This window comes from Myotis daubentonii, chromosome 16 (genome assembly GCF_963259705.1).
Source record: "Myotis daubentonii chromosome 16, mMyoDau2.1, whole genome shotgun sequence".
NCBI lineage: Eukaryota > Metazoa > Chordata > Mammalia > Chiroptera > Vespertilionidae > Myotis > Myotis daubentonii.
This window is the reverse complement of record NC_081855.1, coordinates 24,899,612-24,915,799: the sequence shown is the minus strand read 5'-3', so window position 1 is coordinate 24,915,799 and position 16,188 is coordinate 24,899,612. Positions and strand designations below refer to the sequence as shown.

General features: G+C 54.3%; 1 protein-coding gene across 15 annotated transcripts in view; it reads right to left on the bottom strand.

Moving 5' to 3' along the window:
* Positions 1 to 5,494: 5,494 nt before the first annotated feature.
* Positions 5,495 to 16,188, bottom strand: part of MYO18A (myosin XVIIIA) — a 96,853-nt gene continuing 86,159 nt past the window's right edge. For 8 of the 15 annotated variants that reach the window (XM_059669308.1, XM_059669309.1, XM_059669312.1 and 5 more), the window contains 3 exons: positions 13,842 to 13,967; positions 11,330 to 12,639; positions 6,724 to 6,865 (listed from right to left, as the gene is read on the bottom strand). In XM_059669308.1, the coding sequence (XP_059525291.1) occupies positions 11,334 to 12,639; positions 13,842 to 13,967 (1,432 nt within the window). In that variant the 3' untranslated portion in view covers positions 6,724 to 6,865; positions 11,330 to 11,333. Of the gene's footprint in view, positions 6,866 to 11,329; positions 12,640 to 12,976; positions 13,034 to 13,841; positions 13,968 to 16,188 lie in introns of all 15 variants that reach the window. The other 7 variants (XM_059669316.1, XM_059669317.1, XM_059669318.1 and 4 more) reach the window with 2 other exon arrangements.

The window sequence follows — 16,188 nt, the reverse complement described above, 5'->3', positions numbered from 1 at the left end:
TGCCAACTTGCAACTGATGCCAGTCTTTTGAGAAATATGACCCATGAGGCCCATTTCACCGCAGACAATTTTATATTTGCCTGGTTACCAGTCATTGTTCTGTCCTTCAAAGACCTAATGGTTCTGAAACTATTGGCTGCATCTTCCCTATTCCAGGATTTATTTTTTTAAAAAAAACCCTCCCCCTCCCTTTTTTGGTATTCTCTACTTTCAAATTCCTTAGCGTTCTCTCTCTCCCAAATCCGTTTGCTTCTTTTCCTAATCTAGTCAGATCATAGATGGCACAAAACAGATCAAAATTTATTAAACTGTGGAAACTCTTTGACTCTTAAGCCACCTCAAATATAATTTGCCTGAAGAGTGTCAAAACTTAATATCCTTTTTGAGGCTTTTGGGTAAAACTGTCATAGCTGACTTTTGATATCTAAAGCAAATTCCATCTGCACATTTAAGGATTCCCCTGGGAGATTTATGTCACTGACTTCAATCGCAAAGCACACATGCTTTTTGGAATCTCCCTTATGTGTATGACCCATTACCGGGGCTTCTACTACAGAAGACTCAATTTCTCTGTGAAATTTCTTCTCAACAAATCCGGCATTCTTGTTAACTCCAAAATGGCTATTGCTCTGGAAATCACTCCTCCCAGATCAAATCGCAGAGAATGGCCTGGATCGTTCCTTTGTACGGTAATGGAATTAGAATGAGGCGACTATAGCTTAAAATATGCACCCCGGGCCACGTGGAACTGTTATTCATATTGTTGGCACAGTATGCGTGAAGCACAATGTGGTAACGTGTGGGGGATGTTCTGAAATTGTTAAGGAGCAACACAAATGGGAAGCTGGCATTTCCCCCTAAAATTGCCCAGAAATGTTTCCGTCCTAAGGCCTCGGCGGATACCAGCTGTTGGAGATGAAGATCATGACTGTGATTGTTGGCTCTCTCACCCCCCTCTTCATCCTCTGACGAGGCCAGAATAGCTCGCAGTCCCTGGCGATTGCTGGAACCAAGCTGAGAACCCTGAGAGGACAGATGCCGTTTCCTCGCGGGGATAAGGACACTTTATGGAGTTGTGACAAAAGTTAAATGAGATAAGGTAGGCAAAGTGCATCAGTACTGGGGACATGGTGAGTGCTCAACAAATGGGAATTATTATTGGCTTTTATCATCCTCTTCATCGCACGGATCGCCACTGACAGGCCGGAAGCCCCAGTCACTACTCAGCCTCAGCTCCTGCCAAAGACTTCCAGGAGCCCTTAAAAGAGCAGGAAACAGTATTGCCTTGTTGCTGAACAAAGACAGGTGTCCTCACATCTCTGGAATCCTTAAAGGGCAACGAGACTGGGTTTGGCCTGGTCAACTGGTTAGGAATCTTTAAAGGGGTGTGGTTTCCTGGAAGAGTGGAAAGAACCTGCTGGTGGGGAGGGAGCTAGGGGCCCAGGTCCTGCAACTAAGATGTGAATATGCTAATATACCTCGGTTTCCCAATCAATGGGAGGGCACCTGACTGCACTGGCCGAGCCCTCGAGTTAAAAGCCAAGGGCCGTGAAGCCTGAAGCTGATGCAGAGGTGCAACCGGGCTTTGGACCGAACCAACCCTGACAGACCTCGCGCTGGGAAAAGACGTGCCTCCCCCAGCACGGGGATCTCACGGCCCCCCTAGTGCCACCGTTAGGTCCCTCGGCTCCTCACTGAGGGTGATGTGGGTGGGGATGTTGGCAGCATTGAGGGGCTCCTTCAGAACTTAGGAGCCAAAAGGTTCTTGCCACCTTGTTTTACAGATGGGGAAACTGAGGCCCAAGAGGTTAAGTCCCTTCTCCAAGGTCGCAGTGCTCAGTGCTCGGTAGAAGTGCTCGGTTGAGCAGGTATTATTTGTCTGTTTTGTTTTGTTTTCACCAAGGCACGTGGACCCCCCTCTGTAGGTGAAAAAGCAACAATCCCAAAGGCGGCAAAACCTGGTCCATTACCAAGCAAGCCCAGGACTGCCCACCAGGCTGGAGGCTTTAGGAAAGAATACTTCCTGGGGAAAGATGAAAGGAGTTGGGGTGGCAGCCAGGAGCAATAACAAGCAAGGACAAATGATCATAGACTGGCCTGGAGTGTGTTGCCATGTAAAGGTGACAAAGTGTTCCAGCTTCCCCGAGAACCAGCTCGGAGGAAATAAAAGGGGAACAGGAAGGATGAGGGTTAGATTTAAGGCAGCACTTTCTCCCAGGGGTGATAATGGGGCCCTTTATTCAGTGACCGAGGAAGGATGTGGACTCACCCGACTTCCTCCCACTTCTGTTGCCACTGGGAATCCATCTAGCCTCCAGTCCCACGTGGGCCTGCGTGGAGGACAGGAATGACAGTTGACTTTGTAAAGTCCCCACCATTCAGGTAGGAGACCCTTTTCCTGGATCGGCCCCCTGGGCTCTCTGCTGAGGGTGAGGACAGCAGACATGCTGGCTCCAGGGCCCTGGGGGGAGAAGCAGCCGTCATGGCATCTCTTGCAACATACTCCCTGCCAAATTGATTCAAATTGGCTTGGATATGAACATATGATTAAAGGAGCGGCGTGATTCATTTATCAGGAGAGATTAAAGAGCAGCATCTGCGCAGCCTAGCTGGGGGACAATTAAGGAGCAAATCGCTAAGTGCCTGTGCCACCAGGCATAGGGGCGGGGCATGGGGGGAAGGACAACTGGTATAATTTGCCAAGAGGACACAGGGACAAGAGGAGGTAGTTGGGGGGGTGGGGGGGAGGGCCACTTGGTGCAGCTGTTGTCTCCAGGCACCATGGGGAGCCTCTCAGGGTTTGGTCCTCGCCCATGCCTCTTGTCCAAGAGTCAGAGCGACCCTGAGGGGCTGAGATTAGAGAGGAGGGTCTATTGAGGTGGCTTTGAACTTGGCACTGGGACAGATTTGCTGTCAGTTTGTGGGACTCGCTTACAACTTAGGGACCAGAGCTACTTCAGGGTGCAGGTGAGGGCAGGAGCTTACAGGGTGCTGAAGGCACACCCAAAATGAAGCAGGGCCTTGGGGACCCTGCAGGCCCCTGGGCTCCCCTGGGAATTGGTGCTGAGGGGATTGCCTCCTTCCCAGCCTGGAGCCCAGCACCCTGGCCAAGAGGCTGTGCCGGAGCTTGGAGAAGCCTTGGTCAGATGAGGCAATGGCCGGCTTCCCCAGACAGCCTGGCGTTTCCAACCACCACCTCTCTATCCTCGCCTCAGAGCCTTTGCTCAAGTTCTTTCTTCTCTGCGTACTTGTCCCAGCAACATCTACCTGTGGCAATGCTATTCTTTCTTCCCACCCCAGCTCAAATACCACCTCCTTTTACTTTTTAAAAAATGTTTTTATTGCCCTGACCGGTTTGGCTCAGTGGATAGAGCGTCGGCCTGCGGACTGAAGGGTCCCAGGTTCAATTCCGGTCAAGGGCGTGTACCTTGGTTGCGGGCACATTCCCAGGAGGGGGTGTGCAGGAGGCAGCTGATCGACGTTTCTGACTCTCTATCCTTCTCGCTTCCTCTCTGTAAAAAATCAATAAAATATATATTTTAAAAAAAAATGTTTTTATTGATTTCAGAGAGGAAGGGAAAGGGAGAGAAAAACATCAATGATGAGAGAGGATCATTGATCATCTTCCCCCCGCACACCCCACACTGGGGATTGAGTCGGCAACCCGGGCACATGCCCTGACCGGGAATGGAATTGTGACCTCCTGGTTCATAGGTAGATGCTCAACCACTGAGCCATGCCAGCTGGGCAGATGCCACCTCCTTTTAGAAGCCTTTCTAGTCCTCCCCCCTCCTCAGTGAGTGTCTCTGCTCATAATATGCCCAAAGGAACTCTTTTGTCCTATTATGTTTCATGTAACTATTTTCACGTGGGTCTGCCCTAGCCCTGATTCACAAGCCCCTGGAGGACAAACACTATGACTTGCTCCTCTCTACTCACCCACAGCTTGCACATATTGGTAAGTGCAGTACAAATTTTGTGTCTAACTTCTCAGAATATCCGCTTTATGAAAGAAAGGACCTCATCCATCCCCAGCACTCAGATCAGTGCCTAGACCACAGCAAGCAGTTACGAAATATTTGTTGAGTGGATGGATAATATAATTGACTGTTGAGTCAGTTAATAAGTGAATAATGTTAAGTGTGCTGACTTGAACGAAGCCCCTCTGTCCCAGGCCAGGCTATTGGAGATCGATGCTGGACTTGCCAGTGAGCCAGAGACCCGAGTCCGTGTGTGAACAGAATTGGGATCTTGTCTGTAGGTGGCAGGGACTTTGTCATACTAGTTCCTGAAAACAGAAAACGCACCAAGGTTTATGCAAACAGGAGTAAAAGATGAGATAGACCTGAACATGAGGGACCAGTAGTTTAAGAAAAAAGTATATAAAAATAACTTTGCTTTTACTACCTTCTCTATTCAACCTTGGGGGAAAGTGTAGAGAGGCAGTCTCAAGTTTAAGATGGATCCATTTTACACTTCTCTTCCCACTCATTTTGGGGGAGACTTTTCTCCCTCCTTCTCTTTCTTTTTTTTTAAAAAAATATATTTTTTTATTGTTTTTTTAGAGAGGAAGGGAGAGGGAGAGAGAGATAGAAACATCAATGATGAGAGAGAATCATTGATTGGCTGCCTCCTGCACACCCCCTACTGGGGTCGAGCCCACAACCCAGGCATGTGCCCTTGACTGGAATTGAACCCGGGACCTTTCATTCCTCAGGCCAATGCTCTATCCACTGAGCCAAACTAGCTAGGGCCTCCTTCTCTTTCTTGACCCTTTCTGGGTAGCTGATATCACCAAAACCTCAGCATTAGAGAGAGCTGTCTGATATTCTTTCCTGCCTACCTGTCCAGACCAGGGGAGCCAGATCAACCAGCTGTACCAACATGTCATGGGTGCAGGGATTGTAACTGGTCACATGACAGAAGGTAGAGGAGGAGGAGGAGTAAGCCATTTGTTTCTAGTCCTTCTGCATGAACTGCTTCTTGGCTTCAGTGAGGAGACCAAGTGTCAACTGGGGCAGGAAGGCAGAGAAGCCAGAAGTCCCAGCCTGTTCAAACTGCCCTGTGGTCCATGGGGCTGGACAGAGTGCTGTCAAGTTTTGATCAAAAAGTCATCTTTGGAATGACTAAAATTAAACTTAAAAAAAAATCTAATACACAGGGCTTGGATTCCTTAACAACAACAAAAAGTTAGAGCAGGCAGGATCTCTGTAATTGGTGAGACTTAACAGAGGGACCTCAGCATTTCCAAGTAGAGGCCAGGGGAAGATGAGGCCTGGTAGCTGTGCCAACCTGAATTACAATCCACAGGCTCTTCAAATTAAAAGTGGGGCTTGTATCTCCTCTGACCAATCCTCTCATCTCACTGCCTTGCCTGCCCCAAATGACCTGCCAAAGCTGAGTGGCTCTGGTCTGATGTAGGCGATCCCTCCCAGGTCCCCACCAGAATCTTGACTCTGCTACCCGATGGAACAGGCAGAAAAATGGGCAGAGCCAGGAGGAAAAGGACGTTTATTTCCATACATTAGGTAATCAGGGAAGAGAGAGCACAGCCCAATGAATACAAACCAATTGCAGGAGAGGGGACAGCAGATGGGAGCGGCGCCAGGCACTGCTCTTGGGCCCCCAAATTTGGTGATGTTGGAGGGATGACCTTTAGTGTCGGGGCTGGGACTGTCAGGCCACATGTTATCATGTCTAGGATAAGTGTTTGTGTGTCGGGGCCGGGGGGGGGGGGGTGGTGGCAGGCGGGCAGGGTGATTGGAAGAAGAAAAATGACTTAGGCTCAGGACACAGGGTGAGGACCCGTGTCTAATACATATCAGTACTGACCCAAACTTCCAGCTTTAGTTTTTTTCTGATCACAAGTCCTCAACCCAAGGCCTTCCCTCTCAAGTTGAGCTTATGGTCCAGGCCAATTGGACAGAGCGGGAGGGAGACAGTGCTTGGTTAAGCCCCAAACTGGCGTAGGTGGAATGGGTTTACTTTTAAATAGGTCATTGCACTTAACACGCTGATGAGCTGACGAGGAGGAGGGGCTGGACGTTCCGGATGGTACATATGCACCCCGGTCTATGTAGGTTTGCTCGGTCCAAACCCAGAAGCACCTGGAAGCTCTGCGTAGCCGTCTCTCCAGCTGCACAGAGAAAGGGCTGCTCTCCGAAGTGAACATGGAGATGAAATTCCCCCAGTCATCCTGGGGCCCCAGCTGCTACCACAGCCCCCGCCCACACTCAGGGATGCAGCTGTGATGGAGAGGTTGGGTATTTAAATTAAAAAGTAAAAAGACAGCAGGCACTGAGAAGAGAAAGCCCTCACCCCAAGCCAGGGGGAAGGAATTGCTGTTCCAGCCCCCAACTCCGCCCCATGGACCCAGCAACCGAGAATGTCCCAGTAGGCGATCTGTCCACTGTCCCTGAGCAGAGGGCTGAGATGGAGGTCAACTTGCTGGCTCCGTGCAGTGCTACGCCACCTGCCACTGCCCACAGTGGCCCGAGGTCGAAGCCAAGAGGGTGGCCTGTTGGAGGCAGAAGGAGCAAAAAGTTCTCTTATCAGAAACTCCTCTTCCCCCACCTCTTCCGTGTGGAGACATCAGACCCCACAGCCTGACCCAAGAAGGTCAGGTGTGTCTCCTGCAGATCAGCAGTCAGGTGGGGAGACCTGTGCCCCGCTCTTTGCTGGGAGAGGCGCTGTGGCGGCGGCAGCCCATGGGGTGGGAGGCTACGCGTCGGTCTCCGTTGGCTTGGCCTCTGTGTCGCTGTCACTCGGGTAGCTGTGGGAGTGTCGGGGCCTGGACGTGCTGTCAACAGGGTCGTGCTCTTCATCTGACCGGTCAGGGGCAAGGGACTTCCAGTAGCTGGTGGGGCTGTGGGGAGAGAGGAATGAGGTCACAGAGGAACGATATTCTGAATCTTCAGCACCACAGCCTTTAGTCCGGGGGAGCCCCCCCCTCCCCAAAGCTGTCATAGCCTTCTCCAAAAGCCACACATTGAGAAGTAAAATCCTCCCCTGGCTTCCCCAGAGGATATTCAGAGTAGTAAGAGAAAGGAGCACATGGTCTCGACTCTGAAAACTTGGAAAACTCCAAGGAAAGCGATGCCGTAGAGCAGTGGGTCTCAGACTTGAGTGCATAAGAATCAGCTGCAGGTTCCTGGGTCCTTCCCCTGAGAAATTCTGACTCGCTAGCTCTTGGGTGGGACCCAGGAATTCTGTATTTTTAACTCCCTTCCCAGAAGATTCAGGTGCAGGGAGTCCATGGGCCACACTGATGTGGAGACGGAAGGTCTGGTGATCACATGACTACAACTTGTCTAAGGTAAAGTTATTCCTGAAAAGATTCCAAGAAGGAGGGCCTTGACCCACTGAAGACTCCTGGATCCGAACCCTTTCTCCTCATCAGGTTTTCCTGAGGCCTGTGAGAATATCTGCCCCTGACCATGGCATCATCGACCTACCATACAGAATGACCTCTGTTTCAGGGTGGCACCGATGTCCCTCTCTTGGCACCATAACCCAGCCCCATAGAGCTTTCCTCAGGCCGCTGAGAGCCTCCACCTATATCTGCCCCCACCAAGATGTTGAGCAGCATCACCCCTGGATGGAGCAGGCTCATGGCTTCAAGCAAGGATGGAACCTCATCTTCCAGGTCCGGTATCCTTTTCTTTTCTTTCCTTCCCAAAGCCTTCCCCTCTCACACCCCCCACCTCCACCTCCACTGCCTCTGCCAGTTCAAGTGCACTATCATTTCAACCTTCTTGGAGAAAATGCAGCGCAGCGTGGCTTCACCCCTACCAGTGCCCTGCACCCAGCGGGTCCCTGCCCGGTGCTTCCAGGGACACAGCCCTGCTTGCAGGTCCTGGAGAGCTTCCACTGGGCTAAACGGGACGTCTGTGATCTCTCTGCCGACAGCTCTAAGACTCCGAGGAGGGGCCTTGTTTACCAGTCCTTTCAAGGTTCTATCCGCAAACCAAAGGAGCAAGAATCAGTTCCGCATGGATGCACTACACTCTGTGGTGAAGAAAGGATTTGGCCACCGAGGACTTCCTGTGTGAGACACTCCCTAGGCGCTCTGGATATGCGATGTTATCTTCACAACCACCCCTCAGTGCCACGAGGAAGCTGGTTCAAAGAGACGGAGCATCTGGCCCAAGGTCACACAGCCAGTGGGTGAATTTGAACCTGGGACTCTTAGACCTCAAAGCCTTGCCACTAGATTGGGTGACCTGAGGAGAAAACAAGACCAAAACAGATTTCTCCTGCTGGCCTGGGTGAGAGGCCGGGGTGAGTGTGAAGCCAGGGCTCGCTCTCTCTCTCTCTCTCTTTCTATCCCTCCCTGGGGAGAAGGAACAGCCTGATAAAATACATGTTCAATTATGCAAAGTGGTTCAGGAATGGGGCAGTCTGCTTAATAGTTATCGTATTTCTCATGAATGAATTACCATTTTTAGCGGAATCACAATAGCACAAAACACATTTAATACAAACTAGACTGAACATAAATGAGTCTTACTTTGATGGGCCAAAGGCACTTAAGGACGCTGGGGCGTCTCAGGGACAAAATTATAAAGGCCAATGATGACTACGCAACGTAGAAAAAAAATTGGGGTTATTTTAGCTCTTGGGTTGTTTGAATTCTAAATTAGTGGGTTTTATTTTCATTTTTAGACACAATTTCTGGGCATCCAATGCTGAGGTCTGCTGTTAGGCAAAGGAAGGACTGGCTTTGTGAAAAGACAGTGGGGTTATTTGGTGGGCAGAGGTGGGGGCGAGGCAGATACCAGGGCTGACACCCAGATGCTAACTGGGTGCTGCTGGAGAGCCCAGGGTGCTCCTTTCCACTCTCACCCCTTCTCAGAGTGGAGCTGCAGCCCCCACTCCCACATTGCTGTGCGGGCCAGGCAGGCCCCTGGCAAAATGACAGCCAGGTTTCAACACTGTTCCATCCGATTGCTGGGCAGTGGGGAGGGGGTAACCCCATGCTCTGTGGAGCCTCAAGACCTCCTTGCTCCGACCCTGGGTGCTCTATAGCCAGTCTCCTCGGTGGCTTATCGGCTGCAGCTGTCAGAGAGCCTACAGCAGGCAGCCAGCCCCCTCCCCAGGGCAAGAGTCAGGGCTGGCAATTTGAACATTTTAACCAAATTGTTTAAAAAGCTTTCCTCCTCACAAGCCACTGTCTCCTGCTCAACGCTGTCACAAGCAATTTGTTACATAAGCTAATTCCTGCGGGGCGAGCCCAGGGTGGCAGCCTCCTCCCCTTGCCTTAGCTACGACGCGGTGCATTCGTGTTCTGAATTCTCGCTGGTCCCCATCGCCAGATGGGAAGCTAAGCCACCACTCTGCCTCCGCCCCCACTCTTGGCAGTTTATCCATCCAAAGCCAGGACATGCTGAGTCCAACTAGGTCCTCCCTCCCCCGGCCCTTGTCTCGCCGGCTCTGTATTGGTTGGCTGGCTGCTGGCTTGGTGCCCACTCTCCCTGCAGTGAATACAATCCCCACGGAGGTGGTGGTGTGTAGGGTTTCAGAACTACTCCTGTTTTCCCGGTGGACAAGAGGAACTGTGCTGGTGGCTGGGGGAAGAAACAGGCTTTCTGTGTTTTTGTTCTTGCGGGTGGTGGAGTCAAGGGTGACGATGGGCTGAGAGCACCCACTGGAGTCTGAAATCCACGTTGTTGGCCAGGGTGGGATGGCCTCCCTCTGCAGGTGCGGTGCTCAGAGGGGCCTGGCCCTCTCTGCTTTCCTCACCTCCCTCCATGGCCCATCAACTGCCTTCCTGTGCGGGGGCAGCAGGGCACCCCCAGGGCTGCTGAGGTGGTAGACATATGACGACTCCTGTCCTTTCTCACTATGGAGCTGTCATGGCTCCCCAGTGCCATCGAGACACTCCCTGCTCTTCCCAGAGCACCTACAACCATCTGCTGCCCGAGGGGAGCGACAGAGCAGTGCTGAGCCCAAGGGCTTGGTTTCAGAGCAGCCCAGGGCCCAAGGAATCCGAGTTGGCCATGAGCCTGGCTGGGTTCAAGTTCCATCTTCCCCATCCCATCCGCCCCCCATCCCATCCCATCACCATCTCCAAACAGCTTCGGATACTGTTCACTTCCACTTGCTCCATCCCTTAAAACAAAACGTGGTCCCTTCAGTATAAAAGGGACCGAGTCGGTGCACTCCTCCGCTGCTCCGCTGCGCAAGCCCACAAGCATGCGACAGGTGTGTGTTAGTTCATGCATCCAGGAAACAAACGCCCGTGCCTCAGGGGGCTGCGCTCTGGGGCCAGGCCTCCTGGGAAGCGGCAAGCTGGCCCCGGGAGGGTGCCATGCCGGAACCGGAACCGGCTTCACAGAGGCAGGGTGAGCCGAATGCCACCGCCCGCCAGGGGAACCGGCAACAATGGGATTCCAATGAGCCAGGCTCTGCCTTTCTTCCGAGGCGGGGGTGTGGGCAGAGAGGGCCTGACGGCCAGCTCTCCCTCCCCACAGGGAGAAGACAGGGGAGGCAGGAGAGCCGGGAGGGGGCTGTCACTCAGCCGCTGCTAATTCCTATTCATTAAAACTTTGCAAGATGAGCGGACAGGGGGTGACGCCCATGCGTGGGCTTCTTCAGGTGGGAGGGGCGGGGAGAGAGTCAGGCATCTCCGGGTCTGCTGCAGGGTGCAGTACTGTGGGGGCGGGAGTGCACCTGGCACTCCTTGGCTTGAGACCCATGCCAGGGAGGAAGGTGGCATTGCAGGGCAGGGGGTAGCTGAGCCAAAGAACCCATGAGAGCTGGTGGCCACTAATGCACCGATCCAGACCAGGGGGTCAGCCGGGATGGGCCCAGCCTGTTGGGGCCACAGACAAGGGCTCCTATAGGTGTGCTGCCAGGCAAACACTTGGCCCCATGTGCTCCGCCTTGGGCGATATGGAGGAGTGGTTAAGGACGAGTTGAATCGCCTCCATTCAGATCCTGGCAATATCACTTCCCGGCAAGTGACTTAGCTTCCCTGAGCCTCAGCTTCCTCTTCTATAAAATGGGGCTAACCAGACCTTTACGATGGGGTTAGTGTGAGGATCGAGTGAATAAAGCGTGCAAGGTACCGAGGAGGGGGCCTGGCCCAGGGTAGGACAAGGGTGAGTGGGAGCTGTGATTGACATCACCTGCACGTTCAGCTGACTGGGCTCAGGGCTCTGAATGACTAGCCGGCTGAGCTGGCCTCTGCCCTCCGGGGTAGCCCGGGGGCTCTCTGAGGCCAGGCCCGCCCGAGAGGCATCGGGAGGGGCCGAGGTGGTGGCAGGAGCATGTTAGTTCACACCGAGGGGCACACGCCATGCTGCACTGCACGCCAGGTGCCACCTACTGCACTAGTCGCTCTCGGGCCGGTACAGGTACCGCATCATCAGGCTGTCCACCTCTTTCTTACGCTTCTTCTCCTCCTTCCGAGACGGCCGGGGCGCCTGCCCAGCCTCCTCTTTTTCCGCGGCTGGACCCTTCTTCACGCTGGAGCGGCTGTGGCCGGAGACGGTAGAGCCGCTGGAGGATGAGGACTCCGACTCCGACTCTGTTCTTTTTCTCCTCGACTTGGACTTCTTCTTGCCCTTTCGCGAGCGCCCCTTCTTCCGCCGCCTGTGCTCTGAGGAGTCCTCGGAGCTGGAGCTGGAGCTGGAGCTGGAGCTGGAGCTGCTCCTTCTCTTGCTCCTGCTCTTGCTCCGGCTCTTGCGGCTGCTGCGGGACCGGGACCGAGAGACATCGGCCGCAGAGGCTGAGCGGCGGATGCTGGTGGCCTGCTCGGGGGACTCCCGCTGGGCGCCCCGGGCACTCTGGATGCTCTTCCGGTCATCCTCCTCGGAGCCGGGCTCCAGGCTGGTCCGCTGGAACGGGACGGGTTTGTAGCTCAACACCTCATTGATGGCAGCCTCCAGGTCCGGGTCCAGGTAGGAGTGGCGGCTGACAGGGCGGGTGCTGGAGCCCAGAGGCTCCTCCGTGGCGGAGGCTGAGAGGCGTGGCTGCGGCGGCACCGACAGGCTGCGGGCCAGCGACGGGTGGCTGTACTGCGAGTGCGCCTCACTCAGGGCCACGCTGGCCCCGTCATCCCACTCATCCAGGCAGCCCCGGCCCAGGGACAGGCGGGAGTCAGGGCTCTCCCGGCCGAGGCCCGAGGCCCGGCCCCAGGAAGGGCTGAAGGCCCTGGACAGGCTGTCCAGCCGGGAGGTGCTGCGGCGGGAACTGGGGGAGCCCGACAGGGAGATGCTCATGGAGGAGCGGGCCCCGTCTTCGCCCGAGCCACACCGTGTGGCCGAGGAGGCCCGGCTGACAGGTGCAGAGACGGTCGAGGCCCCGTCAAAGTCGGAGCCCCACCGCTTCTCCAGCCCCCGGCTGGCACGGCTCCCGACCGCGGAGACGATGGAGCCACGTTCACTGGGCTCCTCGGACCTCCTGCCCTGGCCTGGCTCTCCCCTGGGGCTCGGGCGAGCCTTCCGCGGGGGCCTCTCGGGGGAGGCGGCCCGCTCGCTCAGGGTGCTGAAGAGTGACTCTGCGTCCCCCGTGCCCCCGATGGAGTCCTTCAGGGTGAGCCTCTTCCGATAGCTCAGGGAGCTCAGTGCAGAGGCCGGCCTCTCCTCCACCCCCTTGCCCTCCTTGCCCTCCTTCCCGAGGGTGCTGAGGGCCGTTCTGAGGGAGGAGGTGCGACCGGGGAAGAGAGAACCGATAGTGGATTAGGGGCACAAGGAGAGAATGAGAGAGAGAGAGAGAGAGAGAGAGAAAGAGAGAGAGAGAAAGAGAGAGAGAGAGGCATTAAACCTAGAGAATACAGACACAGGGGGAGGGAGGAGAAATCGGCAGCAGCCCTGGCAAAGTGGCGGTGAGAACGTTGGAGGAAATGAAGCAAAATAATTTGCGTCAGTGAAAATAGCTTCATGGAGAATGTCATGTAAATTAGACTATTGTTCTATTTCATCACTTTTCCCCCTCTAAAACGTTTAGTTCAATTTATTTCATTGTCAACTACCTGGAGCCTCATGCCACGCAGCGGTGAATGGCAGTGGGGCGGGGAAGGCAGCGTTATCTGCAATAACAAAATGTTGTTCGGCCGAATAAATTAAATCAATTAGAGGGGGCCACTGGGTGCTTGTGGTGAGGGGCTGGGCTTGGGAAGGAGCCTCAGGAGGGCTGGAGAAGAAGAGGGATTCCTTTTCCTACCCAGCCCACCTGCTGTCTTGGAAGGAGGTGGGGTGCGATGGCTCTGGGCTGGGGAGGAGGGGGAAGGGGACGCCGGGAGGGTGGGAGCAGAGGACTGCTCTCCCTGCTGCCATGCTGGCTGGCGGGTGAGGGATGGGGAAGGCAGACCCCTGGATACCAGAAGTAGCTGTCTGATCAGGAGACTGTGAATGGGCTAGAAAATAGGGGAGCAAGCCTACCTGCCCCCCACCATGGGTGTGAACAGAAGCATGGCGGGGGGCGGGGTGGGCAGTAAAAAGGTTAGAGGAAGGAGAGAATGGGCAGAGAAAGTCGGCGCTGTGTCTGCAGCAGTGACAGGGGAGTCAGAACCAGGGCCTTTGCTGCAGCTGCTCCTGTTAAGACCTCCGACGGCCCAAACTATCAGGCAGTCCAGTCAACATTTGTGGAAAGTGTAAGTGGGGATGAAGTTAAACCTACACCAAACCCAAGCCCTGAGCCTGAGGCACGGCAGACTCTGACTAAGAAGAAACCACGCCTCCTGTGCTCATTCCACATGGGGGGGTGGAGCCCCTCACCCTCAAGCCACGCAACAGACGCAGGAGGCGTGAGGCCTACCTCTTTGGGATAAAGGCCTACTGCTCGTCCAGCCTGGGGCGTGGGTAGCTTTTCCTCCGCGCCCCAGGCCACGTGCTCACCTGGAACTCTTCAAGCTGCCATCGTCGGACGTTGCCTTGGAAGAAGGCCCCTTGTTTTTCGACAACCACGACTTGACCCCGTCGACCCGGTCCTCCAGCTCCGAGTCCACATCTGAGTCGCCCTCGCTATGGGATGAGGAGCAGAAGGGTAGGCGAGGCTGGGGAACAGGTGATCACCCACTGCCCCGCAGGGAGCGCTGAAGGGGCAGCAGGTGTGTCTTGGGCGGGGGTGGGATGCAGGGTGGCATGCGCATCAGTGAGTCAGGGAGAACAGAGAGGTTAGAGAGAGCACACCGTTCATCAGAACCCTGTCCCCACTCAGCAGGCCGCACTGTGTGACAGCCACCAAGACCCTGAGGAGCATGGGGGCACCCCCGTTCCACTCTGTGTGACCGTTCAGCAAACCAACCCAGAGAGAATGATAAGGAGACCATTCATTCATCAATGACACGTGGGGGGCTCTTGGTTAAAAAGAGGAGTCCTGGGCCCTTCAGTTACTTCCTGAGGCCTACTCTGCTATTTCTTATCTACCCACTCCCCAAAATGTGGCTCTAGCTGCTGTAATTTCCCATGCCTTCCTTGCAAGAGCTGGGCTGCTGGCCCTGAGACAGGAAAGAGAAGGGATTCATTGTGACTTTAAGTTAGCTTGAACCTGGAGTCTCCTGAGCTGATGGCAATGCCAAAATGGGCCCTCGAGGCCATATCCCGACCCATCCTGCGACTGCCCTGGCCCTAAGGAAACAGAGGGGACAGCAGCATTTCCCAAGGAGCTGCACCCTGAGATCCAGTCGGGCCCAGAAAGTCCCGGACAAGGGCTCTGTCTCTCCAAGTCCCCTCTTCCGCCCCTCAGAAAGCCTCCAGCTCTTGCCCCTCGGTGCTTCTTTTGGCCACGCTGGCCTGAGCCCTCTCTACTTGCAGGAAAGCCCAAAGGAGTCAAATTCTGAGGCCAGAGTCACGGCGACCCCTCACAGAGCAGCAGGGGCTTGGAGACGGCTTCCGAGCGAGAATGCTCCCAGGATTCTGCAAAATGTCTGCTTGTCACGTTCCCCTGCTACGGATACGCTAGGATTTCTCCTTGATATAAATTTCCTTTCATCTGTGTCAACAGGAGCAGCCCTGTCCCTGAATTATGTTCTTGAATAAATAGCCACACAGGCGTGTGTGCGTGTGCATGCATGCATGTACACACACGCACGCGCACGCACACGCACACACACACACACACACGCACACACACACGACACCGCCAGACTCTATTCTGGGGACTGTGAGAGAGCATGACTCGTGGGGAGGAGAATAAAAAGGCACATTTTATGGGCTCCTGTCAAATACAGAATTATAACAAAGAAGAGGCTGGCTGATGCCCTGGGTAAACAGGAGTTTAGCAGACAGCCCCGTAACCACTAATGCCAGCCCCGTGCCATCCGAGCCCGGCAGATTTACCGTGGTGCAAGGGCCCCACGGAATGCCAATACCGCCTGATTTATACGCCCGCGCAGAAAACCGCCTCCTCCAGCTTCACAGCCGGTAATTTATCACCGCCGTTCATAACCATATTGATTGCCTTTAGAAAGGAGGTGCTGTATGCATCGCAAAAATCTATGTCTACATGTTAAAAGCGTTTCTGTATAAATCTCCCTTAATACCACGCTGTTTACTGCTTTCATTAAGGTTATGGCAATAACAACTGTATCTCTAAGTAAATCGAAACATTATTTTTCTGCCCGCCTTAGCACGCTCGCTCGATAACTTGGAGCTGAGGCCCAGGGCTGCTGAGGAAGGAGCCGCATCACCTCGCTGCCATCAGCGGGAACCCAGCCTGGACTGCACGCCCTTGTGCGCCTGCGTGAGTGCCCGCTGTGTGTGTGTGTGTGTGTGTGTGTGTGTGTGTGTGTGTGTAAGCACCCGTGTTGTGCCGGGCAATGATTTAGAATATGATCTTAAGTGCACGTTTTATCAGTCCTTGAAGCTGCTACAGCCCAAGGATGGTGGGGCTGGTACACACAGGGGACAGACGCCATGGGCCCAGCATACGAATCGTGCTCCTCACATTCAGAGCGATGAGTCGGGGGAGACGCTGGCCTGCCTGCCCTCGCCTTCCCTGCAGTTTCAAGCATATAGATGATGTTTGGGCTCTTTCCCTTAAATAATCAAGCCCGTAAACAAACTCCAGGGGCAGGCAGGCTCAGGGGGCAGTTGAAATTTTAAATGGTTGGAATTAAACCTCGTGTCAAATACAATTTATGTCCAGGCTCATGTGCTATTAGTTAACTGGGAGCCGAATCGCGGGGGAACAAACAAACGGAGACAGAACGGCGGGGGATATTAATTGTGTGTGACAACCAGG